General features: G+C 37.6%; 2 protein-coding genes across 2 annotated transcripts; one reads left to right on the forward strand and one right to left on the reverse strand.

The window, feature by feature from the left end:
* Positions 1-227: 227 nt before the first annotated feature.
* On the reverse strand, positions 228-3,417 carry LOC132140897 (protein FAM98B-like). Its single transcript, XM_059549951.1, has 8 exons — positions 3,261-3,417; positions 3,065-3,171; positions 2,599-2,721; positions 2,255-2,520; positions 2,098-2,178; positions 1,076-1,192; positions 848-991; positions 228-715 (listed from the first exon to the last, which is right to left on the reverse strand). The coding sequence occupies exons 1-8, from the start codon at positions 3,302-3,304 to the stop codon at positions 557-559; spliced, it is 1,041 nt and encodes a 346-aa protein (XP_059405934.1). The 5' UTR covers positions 3,305-3,417; the 3' UTR covers positions 228-556.
* A 626-nt stretch (positions 3,418-4,043) lies between these two features.
* Positions 4,044-16,680, forward strand: LOC132140898 (heterogeneous nuclear ribonucleoprotein U-like protein 1). Its single transcript, XM_059549952.1, has 16 exons — positions 4,044-4,203; positions 4,617-4,873; positions 5,998-6,420; positions 7,095-7,266; positions 7,338-7,411; positions 7,885-8,024; positions 8,101-8,200; positions 8,364-8,476; positions 8,592-8,858; positions 9,271-9,393; positions 10,055-10,183; positions 11,519-11,687; positions 12,422-12,688; positions 14,872-15,053; positions 15,147-15,329; positions 15,694-16,680. Exons 2-16 carry the CDS (start codon positions 4,657-4,659, stop codon positions 15,823-15,825), a joined length of 2,691 nt encoding a protein of 896 aa, XP_059405935.1. The 5' UTR covers positions 4,044-4,203; positions 4,617-4,656; the 3' UTR covers positions 15,826-16,680.
* Positions 16,681-16,940: the final 260 nt, after the last annotated feature.

Consider the following 16,940-nt stretch of genomic DNA (forward strand, 5'->3'; position numbering starts at 1 on the left):
TAAAAAAAATGCTCATAAACATATTTTAAGATGTAGAAAAATTTTAAAATAGTTTTTAATGAAATATTGCACGTATTCTAAGATCTTGTTAAAATAGTTTTAATGAAATATGGGATGTCAAGATGAAGGACTGCATGGACTACCATTTCAACAACTAAATGCACATAAATAAGACAGACATCATAATAATGCATATTATTAGGCAAATGTAATAAAGGAGAAGGCAGTTGAAAGAGAAAATGTTGTTTCAAAGGAAACATAATTTACTTTAATAATATCATGATAGATCATGGACGCTCATGCAAAGTAAATACAGCTTCTAGCCATTCATAGTTATACATTTCACTGAAATGAATTTATCACATTGTTGTTCATCAAATTAATAAGTGCATTAAGTAATTTGAAACATTAAATAATAATTAATTTTTTAGCATGCATATTCCATGATCATTAATGTCTTATTTTAGCATTTTAATTAGGAAATATTGCCTCTTTTTAACATAAAGCTTTTTTTGTTGTGCAGTTAGTTGCAAAACTAACACACACACACAAAAAATTAGTTCTGTTTATTTTTCTTCCTCTTTCCTGAAAATTCTCGTCTTCTCTTTCTATAATGATGACTTCCTCCTCCCTCACTGCGACTGGTGAAGCTGGGCATAGGCGGCTCAATCTCTCCGGGACGTCCTCCTCTGTCTGGCACACTGCCCATCAGTACCTGCAGAAACAAATGTGGTGTATAAATCCATTTTTAAATCTTTTCTTATGCACATTACAACACTGAATTTACTGCATTCAACCCTGGAGAAAAAAAGTGAATAATAGTTACAAAACTGTAGGTGAAGGGCACCTTGTGAACAGCTGTTGAAGGCCCTGCTTTAACAGGCCTAATGCGAGACTCGTCCTCTCTGGCCGCCAACAGCGTAGCAATGGAGACAGAGGACTCAAGAGAAGGTGTGAAGGTTTTCAAGGAAGAAAGTAAAGCACTGCGTTCCTTGAAATATAATAGGGAGAATTTGCTCAGTGAAACATATTACAATGCATGTTTGAAGATTTGCAAAAGAGACCATCTTTATACCTTTCCCCTCTCTCCCCAAGTAAAGGATAGTATTGTGACATGGAAACGCTTGATCATCATTTGGCGCCGGCAGGCATAATCCTTACGTAGAGCTCTGTTGATGTCATTAATCTTTTTCTGAAAATGTGAAAATATTTAGAGCATTAACCATCTAAAATGGGTCAATGTGATTCTGTAATGCATAAAAGAACCAAAAGACAGCATACTGCTACAATGCTCTCAAACACTATTTAAATAGTACACAAACAATGTTTTGGCCCTTTTGGTGTTTGTCAGGTAGTAAAAAAATTACAACTTGAACATCTTTAGAAGAATCCAAAAAGTAGTTGAGTTTTGAAAAAGATTTGGAGAAGTTTGGCATTACACCACTTGTTCATCAGTGGATCCGCTGTAGTAAATATGTGTCGTCAAATAGAAAAACTGAAGAAAAAAAAAAAAAAAATTATATATATATATATATATATATATATATATTTAAATAAATAAACCTGTGTTTTTGTATTAACAAACCTATCGTTAAGATGTTTTTCACTTCTATATTCTGCTTATAGCAAAAATAGAGTAAAAAAAAATCCATCTTGTCTGAATCAGAAGAGAAATATGCACATATCAAGTGAAAACAGTTCTAAACAAATATTTTGGTGGATTTAGATTAAGAGGCCAACAGGGGACTTTTTCACTGCATGAAGTATTATTATGGACTGGTATTTAAGCAATGGTTCAAAATGTAAATTCCTTAATGATAGATGTATTTCTTACAAACACAGTTTTTCACTTCACAAGATGTTAATTGAAGTGAATTGTGGATTATTGTGATGTTTTTATCACCTGTTTGGACTCTCAATCTAACGGCACTCATTCACTGCAGAGGATCCATTGCTGAGTGAGTTATGTAACAAAGTCATCTACTTTGTAAGAAAAATTATTAATCAATATAATCAACAATTTCTGGTCATGCTCCTGCTCTAAGTTTTTTTTTCTGTTTTTCAGATGTGCACATTTCATTTGACTTTAATATATACCCATTGCTCAGAGTTCAGACTGGTCTTTAATAATGCTGCTGGCACTTCACCTCCTGGAAGTGATGTCAGCCGTGTCTCCACCTGAATAAATGACGCATTTGTTAGAGATCACCAAAAAATGTCAAATCTCTAGACATTCACTGGTGATGTTTTTTACCTCTGCACAGGCATCGCTCATCTGAGAGGATGTCTCTAAGCCAAGAGTCTGAAACAGTTCTGCAAGATCTTTATTTACTTCTTTCCAATCAGTTTTATCCTCTTGTGCTGGACTGATTTCCAGCTGCTCATCTTTATCACCCATATTAAGACTTTCCCATTGTCTTTGCTCTTTACTCTTTGACTCACAGCTCTGTTGTGTGTCTTCTGGATAACTCTCTCTGTACGTCAGCATACGTGCTGCCGCCAACTCTGACACCAAAAACTCTGTCAATTAGAAGGTAATATGTACAGTAGCTCTTCAACGAAAATCCTAAAAATGCACAGATTGAAATCCTACCTTACCAATCACTCTGAACAGCAGAAGTGGGCTAAGGTGCTCTGATGTAAGTGCATTTTGAGGACAGGACATCTGCTTCAGCACGTCCCTCAACTCCCCGACCAGAACTGCACCATCAACACTTCGTGCTGAAGCACAGTTACATTTTATCCATGATGCAACACAATGAAAAGAAAAAAAAGGCATGTTTGAACTAAAGTGAAATGCAGAATGTTGTCTTCTTGACAGGATTTTTTGGTAATAGGTTTTATTCTGTTAGCACGCAGGCCTAGAATTAAACCTAAATATAAATAATTGTTATTAGATTTCAAGCTCGATTCATTCAAAAAATGTGTTTATTGAAATTATTATTAATGATTTAAATAAGATACATTGAAATCCCTTATTCACTCACAACATACTACTATAAAAAACAGAATAAGATGTAAATTCGTTAGTAAGTTTAGGAGTGTATAGGATTGGTTGGGTCACCTGGAATATCAGGACAACTTTCTCTTAGATCTGAGACCAACCAGGTGAGCAGCGGGCAAGGCAATTCATCACATTTACATTTCTTCAAGCACTCTCTGCTTTTATACCTATCAAATATTAAAACAGCTGTGAGTTAAATTATCTTGACATAAACAGAACAACGTTTTAAATGGTTGTTTATTTCAGCGGTACTCACCCAAGAGCTTTAATTAATCTGATCATACCAGTGTCTCGCTCCATCGTAAAACATCACACAATCTGTGTCGTGAGTTCACTTCCTGTTTTACTCTCTCTGGCTGTAAACAGACGTCGAGTAGAAGTGAGGCTTTGCCGATAACCGACTGCAAGACAAGATCAATCGATCACAATTGATCGAAACAATTCAGTCGTCCTAATCAGCGAATGCGCAGATTCCTTTTGTTCTAAACTAATCAGAAATATTGCACTTTAGAAAGACACTGATTTTGACGCATTGATCTGTCAATGTCTTGACTGTTATATCTTTTGCATGCAAACGAATACCTACTACTAAAATTAAACGTAACTTTAAACGTAAGTCAATAAAATATAGAATATATACAAGAAGATAAGTAATAAGTAATTATATATTTACGTATGTGTGACAAAGAATGAAATATTTTTATATTGTTATTCTTTTATTGGCATTTATAGTTGAAAAAATCTAGAGTCGATATATGGAGTAATACTAAATATTAATAGCTTTGTTTATTTGGGAATAAAATGTTGGTTTTATAACTGAAACAAAAACAAAATATATTTAATTAAACTTTTTATTTTTGTTGAACAAATTTGATCTATGTACCTTTTCTAAACAGAACCCCATTCTCTGGCTGTTTTATGTGAATTACAGCAGTACTTTAAATCTCTTAGAAAAATAACAAAGATAAGATTTGTTATTTGACACGTTTACGTTGTTTTCATATGAACTTTAGAACGGCTGAGCATAACGAATATGATTGGCTTACAGCGGGTCAGACAGACAGCAGCTTCAGCCAATCAGCTGCGGGGACCGAGAGCGCTCAGACCGTGAGGCGGAGGAAGTGATCAACCGCGGTCACCCTCCATCTTCGATACCATCGTAACGACAGTTTGCTTGAGGGGGAAACTGACAGAAAAAGGTAAATATTGTGTTTTGTGGTCACACGAGGTAGCATGTATGTTTTGTTAGCGATTTAAAATTATATTTGGTTCTGTTAGAGTATGCATGTGAGGCGGGTGGATTTTGCGCGCTAATTCTTTGACTCCGTGGTTCGCTGCAATGCTAAGTGTGCAGACAGTGGATACAATGAAACGTTACAATAGATTGCTTTGACACTTAACGGGTGGATTTTGATCTATGCATGTTGTTGCATTTGATGTACTAAAGCTTAAATACTCCTCTAAATGAAGTGAAGTCGTTTTTAGCTGCAAAGACCTCGGCCTCTCTTATCCTGTTAGCACGCAGGCTAATATTTTAGCGAGAGTGAAGATGATCCGCGAGCGCGTACAGTAACCAATCAATGCCTCGCGTGTGTTTACTCCGACTGTACAGGCGCACAGTTCGGAATAAACTGCTGAAGGGTGCATGAATCATGAGCGGGCTGAATGTCAAAAAGCTCAAAGTGAATGAGCTGAAGGAAGAGCTCCAGCGGCGAGGCCTGGACACCCGCGGGCTGAAGGCAGATCTGGCGGACCGGTTGCAGGCGGCGCTGGAGGCCGAGGCGGCGGGGTCTGCGCCGTCGGACGAGCAGGATCAAGGCTATGAGGCTGGCGGGGAGCCAGGAGAGGGCACTGATTATCAGGAGGAAGGTAATGCGTGTTTTCACCTAACGTTGTATGCTTTGACTTGGTTGTATTCTGAAGCTGCAATGCAGGCGGTGTTGTTGCGAATGGAGATGTGCTTCACAGAGATTAGGAGAGGTTATTTATTAGGGTCGCAGTGTCTGGTAACGTGTTAAACCACCATAGGGGGACCCCTTCTGATGCAGGATGAAATATAAGAAGAAGCTTCTAAAAAGTGCTTCGCTTATCGTGGAAAACTCTAAATTAATTTTACAACAGGAAAGATCTGGTAGCATAAAAAATGTTTCAGTAAGACATTATTAGAATCTTAAAAGTCATGGATATTTTATTGAAATTTCTTTTGTGTGAATTTTCTTCCAATGATTTAATAATAATTAAAATAATTTTGGAGCACTTTCAAAAGACAATTTTGCAACAAACATCTGTGTGAGAGAGTTTTTTTTTTTTGAAGTGATGCTTAACTTCAAAATAAATACTTTTTTTTATTAAAAAAAGCGTCTGCTAAATGACTAAATGTAAAATATATTTTTAGTAAATGCTTTGCTCATTTTCTTTTTACATGTTATTAACACTGACCTCACACTAACTAAACCCAATTTTAAATTATATACATATAAAAAGTATATGTATATAAATAAAGTACATGTTGTTAGTTTTTTGTGTAATTACACTATAATAAGCACACCAAAAAATACATTTAAACTATTGCAGCATTGAAATTAATGTAGAAAAAAGCTATTTGAGATTTCCTGGCATGGGAAAAACTAATAAAAAATAAATAAACAAAATTACTTGTGAAATAGAAATGTAATAAAATCTTGAATAAACCATGGATATGTTGTTTAGTTATATTCAGCTTTACATTGCTTTTTTTGTTGTTGTTTTGGGGTTGCTTTTTGTGACTGATTATCTTTAAAACAACATTGTAAAAAATAAATAGTCAAATGCACACACACACACACATATATATATATATATATTTTTTTTTTCTTTTCTTTTTTTTTTTTTTTTTTCTATGTAATTATTTTAATAACTGTATTTGAGTAATCACAAATGACTAGAACAATCATGGAAATTAGTTCTAGGCATTAATGCAACAAAAATGTTTATCATGCTTAATTTCTACACAGAATTTGCAGCCAAGGAGCAAGATTATGGAGAAGAGGCCAAGGCACAGTTTGATGATGGAAACAGCACAGACCTCTACCAGGGTGGATCTGATGATCAGGGAACTGGGAGTAACGAAGGCAATGAGGACAGCACTGAGACCCCCATACCTGGTTTTGGAACAAGTGATTATTCATCAGACGTAATATCAGGACAGATGATTGAGCAGTGCTCCCATGACCAGGACGAATTCCAGGAGCCTGAGGCCAAGCAGCCGTGCCCCGAGGAACCAGCCAGACAGCACTCGAAGCAGGATGAGGTGAAGCAGGAGTATGAGGAGACTCCTACACATGCTGAGCCACAGGGTGAGCAGAGGCTCGACGAGCCAGCGTCACGGGACATCCCAGAAGGAGACTCAAGTCAACGCAGTCAGCGGGAAGAGCCAGGTAAATCTGGTCAAGTGTTTAAATGACAATGTATAAATACATCTGTTGTACCATTTAACTAGCACATAATGCTCTTGATCAAGTCAGACTGTGTGCCACTAGTTAATGTTATGCTGAAGAAAACAAGAAAAAATTGTTTTCATAAAGCTGTTAATGTAATTCCACAGAATCACTATTAAAATGGTCCAACTAGAGAATTAATCTCTTGTGGGTTAAGATTCTTTTTTGTGCAAAGTCAAAGTCAGTTATAATGTAAATTGTGCTTTAGAGTGCTTAGTGCTCAACCTCTTTTTATTTGTATTTTTTTATTTGTAAGTCTTTATGCCATAAACCAAGCCAAACAGCCCAAAGATGCATCATAACGTTACAAACCTTTGGACTTTTTGAATTGTCTGTACAGTGTCATGGGTAATTTAGTTTTCCTCCAAGAACTATATTATTTTAAAAACAAATTGAATTAACGTGAAGAGACGGCTTTAACAAAAGCGTGTACAATCAATTAACAACCTTTAACAACAAAAGAGTTTACAGCAGAGCTATCAGTAATGGTTAAGAAATAATTAGCCCTATAGAGTAAATAAATTTTTTACTTCCAGAACTTCTGACTGTTGCGCTCTATAACCACATAAATATATTTAATGTGGCTTATGATACATTTATCCAAATCTTTGCAGAGATTGATGAGGTGAAGACTGAGTATAAGGCCGACGAGGATGTTCCACAGCAGACCGCTGACTGGGATGCACAGGCCAAATCAGAGGATGATAAATACTCGTCAAACAGTCGCAAGAGGTCATATGATGAGAGTCGAGGATATGGCTACTATGAACATCGTGAGGAAAGGAGGTAAGTTAGGTCTCATTGGATTAACTTTGTTTTGTATTGCTCAATCTCATAGTTCTCTTTGGTTATTAAAGGGGAAGGTCACCACAGCCCCCAGCTGAAGAAGAAGAGGAAGACATTGATGATAAACTTGTGGTCATTGACACCTGTGAGTATAATTAAAAAAAGATGTTCTTGTGATGGAGCTGTTTGTATTCGCAGTAGGTGTATAACAGTACTCAAAAGTGATGGTTTGGTATGTTTTCAGTACAGCAGAGGAAAAAGACAAAGTGCTTGCACTTTCACAAAATCACAAGAAAGTGATTGCATGATATTTTAGTCTGAATTATTCTGCTCCCGTTCTATTTTGCTCTGCCTTTTTGTCGTGCCAGCACTTGTTGTAAAATGAAACGCAGACTTGTTTTTTGTATGGTTACTCCTTTATACAAAATAATTTCTATTTTTATATTATAATTTATACTATATCTGTACAATTGAAAAAAAGTGACTCAGAGCATCCTTCATTTTCAGGATTCCTGGTCTCAAAATGAAGGAATAGTTTGTTCATTTGAAATGTGCTTGATAGTGTTATATTCACTGTTTTATTGACATTACAGAATGGCTTCTTATTTGTTTGTCTAGATAACTGTGACCTGCACTTCAAGGTGGCTCGTGACAGATACAGTGGTTACCCTCTGACCATTGAGGGCTTTGCCTACCTGTGGGCAGGTGCTCGAGCCACTTACGGTGTTACCAAAGGACGTGTGTGCTTTGAAATGAAGGTAACAAAGATGCTATTTAATGCATCAATTTCTGAGATGGGTCACAGAGGTCTTTATTGTCCTGTTCCTTGTTTAGATAAATGAAGAAATTTCCGTAAAGCACCTTCCTTCATCTGAGCCTGACCCTCATGTGGTGAGAATCGGATGGTCCCTGGATTCTTGCAACACTCAACTCGGTAAATGTCCAGACTTACAATAACCTTGCTTTAAAGCATTTCTTGCACCTGATGCAATTTTCTTTCATAAGATTAATCAAAACGCTGGATAGATTTTGCTGGAAAGCACGAGTTTGTTTTATTTTTTATGCTGCATTATCATTTATGTTCCTTCATGTTCCAGGTGAAGAACCCTTCTCTTTCGGCTATGGAGGAACTGGCAAGAAATCCTCCAACTGTAAATTTGAAGACTACGGGGAAAAGTTCAGTGAAAATGATATCATCGGCTGCTATATTGTAATTGTTTTTCTCTCATACTTCTAGATTAGATTACACATAATGCATCTTAATATGGGCTCAGAGACTATTATTAACCATATCATTTTTTTCCCACTTGGATTGTTTTCCATAGGACTTTGAAAGCGGTGAGGAAGTAGAAATGGCATTCTCCAAGAATGGCAAAGGGCTTGGTCCATGTTTCCATGTCTCTCGAGAGGAACTGGCCGGCCGTGCTCTCATCCCACATGTATTGGTGAAGAACTGTGCCGTGGAATTCAACTTCGGACAGAGAGAGGAGCCCTTTTTCCCTCAGCCAGAGGGCTTCACCTTCATCCAGGATATTCATCTGGAGGAGAGAGTCAGAGGGACACTGGGACCTGCTACTAAAGCTGATTGCGAGGTTTGATGTGGAAATGAACTTTAAAGAAATGTAGTAATGTACTGTATTCTAATCAAAAAAGATTTTATAATGAAAGAGGATTGTGTTTTTTACATTTTCAGCCATGGCTGAAATGTATGCATCTATAATGTGATTCTAAGGAGACTAATAATTTCAACATTTGTTGGAATGTTATGCCATTATTTAATGTCTTTATGATCATCTACCTTATTATAAATGTGCCAAATGAGTATAAATAGACTGGGCGATTAATTAATTCTTGTCAACAAAACCTCATCTGTATAAATCAGCTATGTAATTACAGCATTTTAATGTTTAATACATGACAGTAAACCAAATGTTTACATTTTAAAGACATGTACGTGAGCAGTGGAAAGATAGCTTGTAAAATGTTGACTCCATGTTTTCTTAGATCCTGATGATGGTTGGTCTGCCTGGTAGTGGAAAAACCACCTGGGCCATAAAACATGCTGTAGAAAACCCTGCCAAGAAGTACAACATCCTGGGCACAAATGCAATCATGGAGAAGATGAAGGTATGCCTGCTGAATATAATCTCTGTTATTATGGCAGCTGTGCACAGTCAAACCCTCTAGGAAAGTTAGATCTTCTTTAAAGTCCATGTGAACTGGAAATAGCTAGCAACTTTGCTTCAGTAATATTGGAATTTTGAATAGAGAGTATGCCGTTACGGTTTATTTTAGCACAGCTCCTCAGCATCCCTCGCTCGCAGCAAACTATGGGTTGGTTTAGGATAGAGTGGGTAAGGATATTCTATCTACCTTTTTAACTTGTACAGATTAGTTATTTACCTGAAGACTAGCAATGTGAGCTAATAAAGTAAATAGTCATTTTGATTTCATACAGACTTTAAAGAAGCACCGCTACAGCCTTACACATTTAGACTGACGTCTTGGCAATGGATGGGTGACTCTGGCCCTTGAGATCCACTGGCCTTTGAAATAAAACTTCTACCTAATCAAACACACCTGACTGTACTTTTCTAATAGTCCTCCAGGCCTTGATTAGCTGGTTTTAACATGGTCTGCAGGACTCAAGGGCTGAAGTTGCCCACCCCTGGTTAAGACTAGTAACTCATCTAGTTGTTCAGGCCATCCACCAATGAATCGTTTTGAAAATATGTTGTCATTCAAATCAAAGTCTATACACTGAAGTTCATTGCTCCGTTTCCATCAGGTCATGGGACTTCGTCGTCAGCGCAACTATGCTGGACGCTGGGACATACTTATTCAGCAGGCCACGCAGTGTCTCAACAGGCTCATCCAGATCGCTGCCCGCAAGAAGCGCAACTACATCCTGGATCAGGTACTGCTGTACTTGCCTTCCTTTGCACTGTCCTCACAGCTAAAACCCTTCCCCTTCCTTCTCAACCCTCCCCCAAAAAAGCACATCCACTGCTGCTCACTGATGCACATGTTCATTAATGCACTTCTGTTCTCTCTGTAGCCTAGTCCAAAGTGTTGGTTAGCCTATTGTGCTTCTGAAGACTTGTTTTTTCCAGTCCGTTTTTTTTGTCCTGAACATGTTGCTGAATTATGATTTGTTTTGTTTTGCTTAAACGTAAAAAAAAAAAAGATCAGGGAAAGAATGCAGTATAGTATGTTGCAATGACTATTTTTGACTTTTATGTATTGCCTTGTTGTAAAGAGATCTTTGCCACACTGTACAAATAGTCCATGACATTAGTAAGATGTTGAAAAACAAGTAATCACTGCCTGGTGAGTAAGAAAACGCCTTCTGTTGCTATGGTAACTGTAAAGAAAACCAGAGAACTTTTCATTAGATAAACTTGGAACTTTACTTGAATGTTGTGTTTAAAAATGAATGGAAGGTAAGTGGAAAAACTAACCTGCTTGAAGTTTACAGGTGGACCGATCCAGAGGTTGCAAGGTAGGTAAGGTCAAAGGACATGCTAATGAGCACTAAGGAGTCTGTGAGTATGAACAGGTTGGTACTAAATGTTTGTCTGTGTCAGGCACGCTGGTCTATTGAACAATGGGTAAGTGAAGGTAAGGAAGGGGACCCAGGCAGTGCATGAGATCGAAATACAGAAGAGTGAGGATTATTTATGTTCTTCAAAAGTTTGAGAGGTTTTATGAGGTCAGGACAATATGTTCCAGCAGATAATAGGTTAAAATCTCACTCACTGATGTTTGGAAGTGATTGATGCAAGTACATTGAGCATGACCAACATTTTGGTTATTTTGAGAGAAAACACCTGCAGTATTAAGGACTTATTAAGCATATTTAGTCACATTAGAATTGAATTTCATGTAAGTTCTTGTAACTTGGATCTTTTATAGTATTTTAAAGGAATACACCAGTTCTCTGTAACAAATAAGAGAACGGCTTCTGCTAATACTGCTAGTTTGAGGGAAGCAGAAAGGGTCCCTTGTACAATGTCAGTCATTCACAAACTCCCTTGTGTTGGTCTCGTCCTAATTTAACGGTAAGTCAGTTGGGGTTGTGAGAGACAACCGTTAGTCATTCCAGAGCAGTAACTATAGACATGAAAACCAAAAAAAAAAAACTCTCTCACTTTCATCGTTGCAGGAATCCAATTCCCCTCCTACGGAACGCAAAGCCGTAACAAAAGCAAATAATGAACAGCTTCTACTTCTTTCTTGTCACCATTGCTAGACAAATGTATATGGATCAGCCCAGAGACGAAAAATGCGTCCTTTTGAAGGTTTTCAACGCAAGGCTATTGTAATTTGTCCCACGGATGAGGATTTAAAAGAGCGAACGTTAAAGCGAACTGATGAGGAAGGGAAGGATGTTCCCGATCATGCTGTGTTAGAAATGAAAGGTAGGAATGCCACGGATAACCAAAACAAATGTTCAAAACTACACACCAGATCTGCTTTTGCTGTTTTTTTCGTTTGTTTCTTTATTTTAAGACTTGGAAGAACCCACCCGTCCCTCCTTCTGTTAAACCTTTTTGCCAGAAAAAAGAAAAAGAAAGAGCTCCTCTCTCCTCTAAAAGAGCTCCTCTCACCTTTTTTTCATCTCTCCCTGCCCTGTTAACCATATTTTCTTACATTGTCTCTCATGCCATTCCTCACCATTGCAAACCAGCTCAGATAATCAGGATTGCTGCAATTGGCTCTGGCTTTCCAATTGCCTTCAGCAACCGAGCAGTTTGTATCGGTTGTATTATTAAACGTTTAATAAATTTTTGGACGGCTGTCCTCAGCTAGGTACCTCTTAATTTGCAGGGACACCTTTTATCATAACACTCTTTTTCTGGCAACTGTTTTTAGTTTAATTTTCATTCCCTAAGACCCCCTCCTACATTGTCCTCATATTCCTACTCTGGGACAAGTGTTTTCTTACACAGCTAAGGCAACGTTTGTCCTAGAGCGTGTTAACTTTATCACCACATGCTCTAGTTCTCTCTCTCTCTCTTACTCTCTCTGTCCCCTTGTTCTGTCCCTTCCCCTGTATTTTTGCTGTCACCATTGTATGGTGCTGATAATGATTCTCTTTGTCTTTTGCCGGCGCGGCTGTTCTGTCCCTCATTGCGTGCCTCTGCTCCCGCAGCAAACTTTGTGCTGCCCGAAGTCGGCGAGTTCCTGGACGGAGTGACATTCGTAGAGCTTCAGCGGGAGGAAGCCGACGCTCTCATCAAGCAGTACAACGAAGAAGGCCGTAAAGCTGGCCCTCCTCCAGAGAAGCGCTTTGATAACCGCCAGGGTAGTTTCCGCGGCCGTAGTAACTTCCAGCGCTATGACAGTCGTGGTGGACCTCAGGGGGGCAGAGGTGGCTACCAGAACCGGGGCGGCTCTGGAGGCGGAGGCTACCGAGGAGGTAAGAGTTTTGGACTTTTCAGATTTGGGGCAGTAAATTATTATTATTATTTTTTTTTTAATTGTATTATTCATTTATGTATGTATGTATTTATTTATTTAGCTTGGAAATATTAAAAAGTAAAGACATTTATAATGTTATGAAAAATATATATTTTAAATGATGTTCTTTTTTTAATGTTCTGTTAATGAAGGAATCCTGAAAAAGAAAAGTAAACAAATAAATGGCCCTCTTTTCTCATTGCTATTACATTTCATTCAAACACAACTGCCACCATTTTCCATATCACCTATAGATTGTGCTGAAATGATCTCAGGGCTTTGGTATTGCTAGAGTATTGTTGCAGTGTTTGTTTAGGCTAGTGTTAGTGTTGTCACGGTACCAAAATTTCAGTATTCGGTACCAATACCAGTGAAAATCCACGGTTCTCGGTACCAGTTTCGGTACCAAAGCAAAACACAAAAATATGCTAATTTAAAAAAAAAAACTTTTTAGCACTAAAACCAATAAAACCAATGCCATTCTTTATACTTATTTACAATTGTGTTTAAAGTTTTTCTACAAGTTATATAATTATGAAAAACAGTAAACAAGTTTCACCCAAATTTAATTTGTCTTTTAATTTATGAAATTTAAACACATTTTATTTTTTGTAAATAAAGGGGATTTGCTATTAAAATTAAAACATGGAAGAAATATTGTGATTTATTTCTTTAAAAAATAAAGTTTTAAAAGTTTTCCAACAGTAGCAGTATCACATTCATTTTACTAAATAATAGTAATATTTCTAGCACAATGCCTTTATGTAAAAATTAACTTTTAGGCCTAATGAATGCATATTTGTCATTTTAACTGAACTTAAGACTGGTGGTGAAGCTTAAGATATTTTTGGTCATTGAGGGTTTCTGTAAAAAAAAAAAAAAGTAATAGATCACATTAATTATTATTAAAAGATAATACTACTACTAATTCTACTATCATACTAATGTATATACAATGGTCTATGAATTGATGAGCTGCTGGGTTCATGAATATTAATCACGTTGTCTGCGTTCGGTCAAAATGATTTGCTGAAATCAAAACAGGGACGGTAAGAGATCAGCGCCAGCCAATGAAATTGGCATTTGCGCATTAGCTCCGCCCACTACCGGAGAAACCGGTATGTCTTCTTCTTGTTAGAAAATGAATATGAATAATTCTAAATGAACTCCATTATTTTGACAGGAGAAGACAACAAAGAATAGTTTACATATAGCGTGTCGATTCAGCATGGTAAGACTCTCGCTCTCTCTTTCTCTCTTTGCATGTGTGAGAAAAAGCGCTATCAGTAAAGCGACGGTGAGTCGTGCGCCTTCACAAAGAGTTTAAAGAGCATCAAATACAGGTGCGCTGTGCGTCCAGATGAACTGAAAAGTTCAGATCGCTTGATGGAGAGAGAACTCTGAAGCTCAGATGCTGAAATTAATGCAAGCGTCATGCGCTTCAGTCTATGTAGTAAACAAACCCGCACATCTCTGCCATTCATTAATTCACACAGAGACGTGCAGAACACGGATTCATATTTCAAACAACTTTTGCGGCTTAACCTTTACAGATACTGGTCCATATGGAGATTTGATTCATTTATGCTAACTTTGACAAATTCCATGACTGTCCATATTAAAATGTAAGTTTCATTTTCATGACTGGATTTTGAGATTCCGTCCTCGTTTTCTGCTTCGCGAAAATGAAATCCTTTCTTTTACGGTCTATGGCTGAACCGGGTTTGAACGGGACCTCGGTACTACCGGTACTTAAAGAAACCTGGTACCGTCACATTTAAATTTTTTTAGTACCGACTTGGTACCGAAGTACCGGGTCTTTTGACAACACTAGCTAGTGTTGTCAAAAGTACTGACAGAACCACTGTGCAGAACCTTCATTTCTCACCAACCTTTGAGTGGATTCTTAAAACAAAGCTGACTGGCCATAGTGTGAACTTAAGATATGACTGATTGGCTACAATGATCATTGCTTCAAATGCACAAAAAAGCACACGGGATAAGTTATTTAAAAAAAACCTGTCATGGTGTATTTTGCAACGAATTATCAACTTACTATACATTTAGGCCTTATTTATTGTTCAACATGGTTTGTTAGATTCTGCCTTCAAGTTGTTGATAATCGGTCAACTAATTCATTAGGATACAACCGTGGAGGCTACAACCAGAATCGCTGGGGAAATAACCACAGGGATGGAAGCTCTGGAGGCCGCGGTGGATACAGCCGCAACCAGCAGTCTGGAGGCAGTTACAACAACCACAACCGCCAGGGCTCCTACAACAAGAGTGTCTCTGGATCATCTGGAGGCTACAACCAGTCACAGGTTTACAGACATGGCTTACATTCTCTTAGTTAGCTTTTGAATCTAACAGGACATGTAGTCATCGCTTGCCTCCTGTTTTCTCATTTTTTGTAGCCTCAGTCGTACAATCAAGGCTACAACCAGGGCTACAACCAGAGCAACTACAACCAAGGGTACAACTACGGCAACTACAGTCAGTACCCAGGATACAACCAGAGCTACAGTCAAACTCCAGCACCTGCTGGACAGACCTACAGCCAGCAGCAGCAGCAGAGCTACAATCAACAGTACCAGCAGGTGAGAGAGTGTGGAAGAAATCCACTTTTCCATTAGGGGGCAATATACATTTAACTATATTTCAGGTATTTCAATTTATTGCATTACCTAACATGCTAAGAACCTTTATGAATGAATACGCATTAGAAAAATGAAGTCTTTATGTTGGTTATTTAGTAAACCGTTATTCATGCTAGGAATACATTATATACAAGCAAAGAACATTTCTCACCACTGAAGCGATTCCAAAGATATACATTCTTGCAGAAACTGTTATAATTACTGAAGCTGTCTCCACTGCGTTTAGGAATTTTTTGCCCCCTTATCTTAAATGCATGTGCATATTTTGCATGTATTTTTATACATTGTACCTTATTTCCCCCAGTATGCTCAGCAGTGGCAGCAGTACTACCAGAACCAGAGCCAGTGGAACCAGTACTATAACCAATACGGCAGTTACGGCAACTATAACCAGCAGGGTACCCAAGGCAGCCAGGGCGCCCAGGGAACACAGTAGTAACATGGCAGCAGATTCAGATGGCCCATTCCCAAGGCAGCATTCCTCATGCCTTTTTTGTGCTCCTTCTCTTACCCAGTCTTACCCTTTTTTTGCCTGCTCTCTGTATTTATGCCAACCTTAAAGGTAACCACATTTCGGTGGCCCTCCGTTGCTCTGTTTGAGTTTTGGTGACAAGTATCCCTTTTTTGCTCTTCTACTAAATATTTGTTTACATAAAGCTTGATCTTTTTTTTTCTTTCTGTATACTTGTAGATGAGAGGTTCGACGTTTGATTTTAGTAATGTGTGGTTTAGTCCGCTGCAAACAGCTCACACTATGATGTGCTTGAATGTTTCAATAGAGCAGGAGGAATTTGAGAAAGCTTTGCACGCTTAGTTTTACATCTGATGTATAGAGCGAAAGAGAGGCGAGGTGTTCCTGTGTTCCTATAGTTTTACCACTGATTTTATATTATTTTATAAGATTAAAGAACCACATTTTGCGGTAGGTAGTTATGTGTGTTTCTGTGTATGATCATATGCCTGTATGTACACATCGATGTAAAACCATGTAACACTTTCGTCTAGGCACATCATATTGAAAATTTTAATAACCTAAATCTTGAATAACACTTTTCTGATGTCTCAAGCCTGTGAAGGTTATCATTTTCCTTTTTATATACCATTTTTAAAATGATTCTGATTGGTCTGATGCACATCTACTCCCAGATTGCAGATTAGTAATGATCCAAACTAGTTCCTTGTGTGGATATGTCTTTACCTTGTGTCTTGTCTGTAAAGCGGTATCTGCATATGGTTTTGTGTCAAATCAAAACACATTATTTTGTATTTGAGAATATAATCAGACGAACCATCCTGTGTTCTGTGTTCTTGTTTAAATTAAGAATATGTGAAAGATGAAATTTTAATTTGTTAGCCATTTAAGTTAAGACAAAGGATCAGCCATTTTATTAAAAAAATGTTGACATTTTATTTCCGCTCTTATTTCCTCCACAAAATCCTGATGAACAAAATGCAGTTTGTGATGGTGCAAATAATATTGTGAAAATTTCTGAACATTTAAAAAGGTGAAAAAAGTAACAATTCCCATTTGATGCATATATTTCAACAGTT

Source organism: Carassius carassius, chromosome 5 (assembly GCF_963082965.1).
Source record: "Carassius carassius chromosome 5, fCarCar2.1, whole genome shotgun sequence".
NCBI lineage: Eukaryota > Metazoa > Chordata > Actinopteri > Cypriniformes > Cyprinidae > Carassius > Carassius carassius.

What these genes read in the sequence shown, in the direction of transcription:
- LOC132140897 (XM_059549951.1), bottom strand. Translation starts at nt 3,304, where the DNA reads ATGGAGCGAGACACTGGTATGATCAGATTAATTAAAGCTCTTGG. An exon ending in CTTGGGGAGAGAGGGGAAAG is followed by an intron (nt 992 to 1,075) that starts GTATAAAGATGG and finishes TTATATTTCAAG; the next exon opens with GAACGCAGTGCTTTACTTTC. An exon ending in CTTCAACAGCTGTTCACAAG is followed by an intron (nt 716 to 847) that starts GTGCCCTTCACC and finishes TTGTTTCTGCAG; the next exon opens with GTACTGATGGGCAGTGTGCC.
- LOC132140898 (XM_059549952.1), top strand. Translation starts at nt 4,657, where the DNA reads ATGAGCGGGCTGAATGTCAAAAAGCTCAAAGTGAATGAGCTGAAGGAA. An exon ending in CTACTAAAGCTGATTGCGAG is followed by an intron (nt 8,859 to 9,270) that starts GTTTGATGTGGA and finishes ATGTTTTCTTAG; the next exon opens with ATCCTGATGATGGTTGGTCT. An exon ending in ACAATCAACAGTACCAGCAG is followed by an intron (nt 15,330 to 15,693) that starts GTGAGAGAGTGT and finishes TATTTCCCCCAG; the next exon opens with TATGCTCAGCAGTGGCAGCA.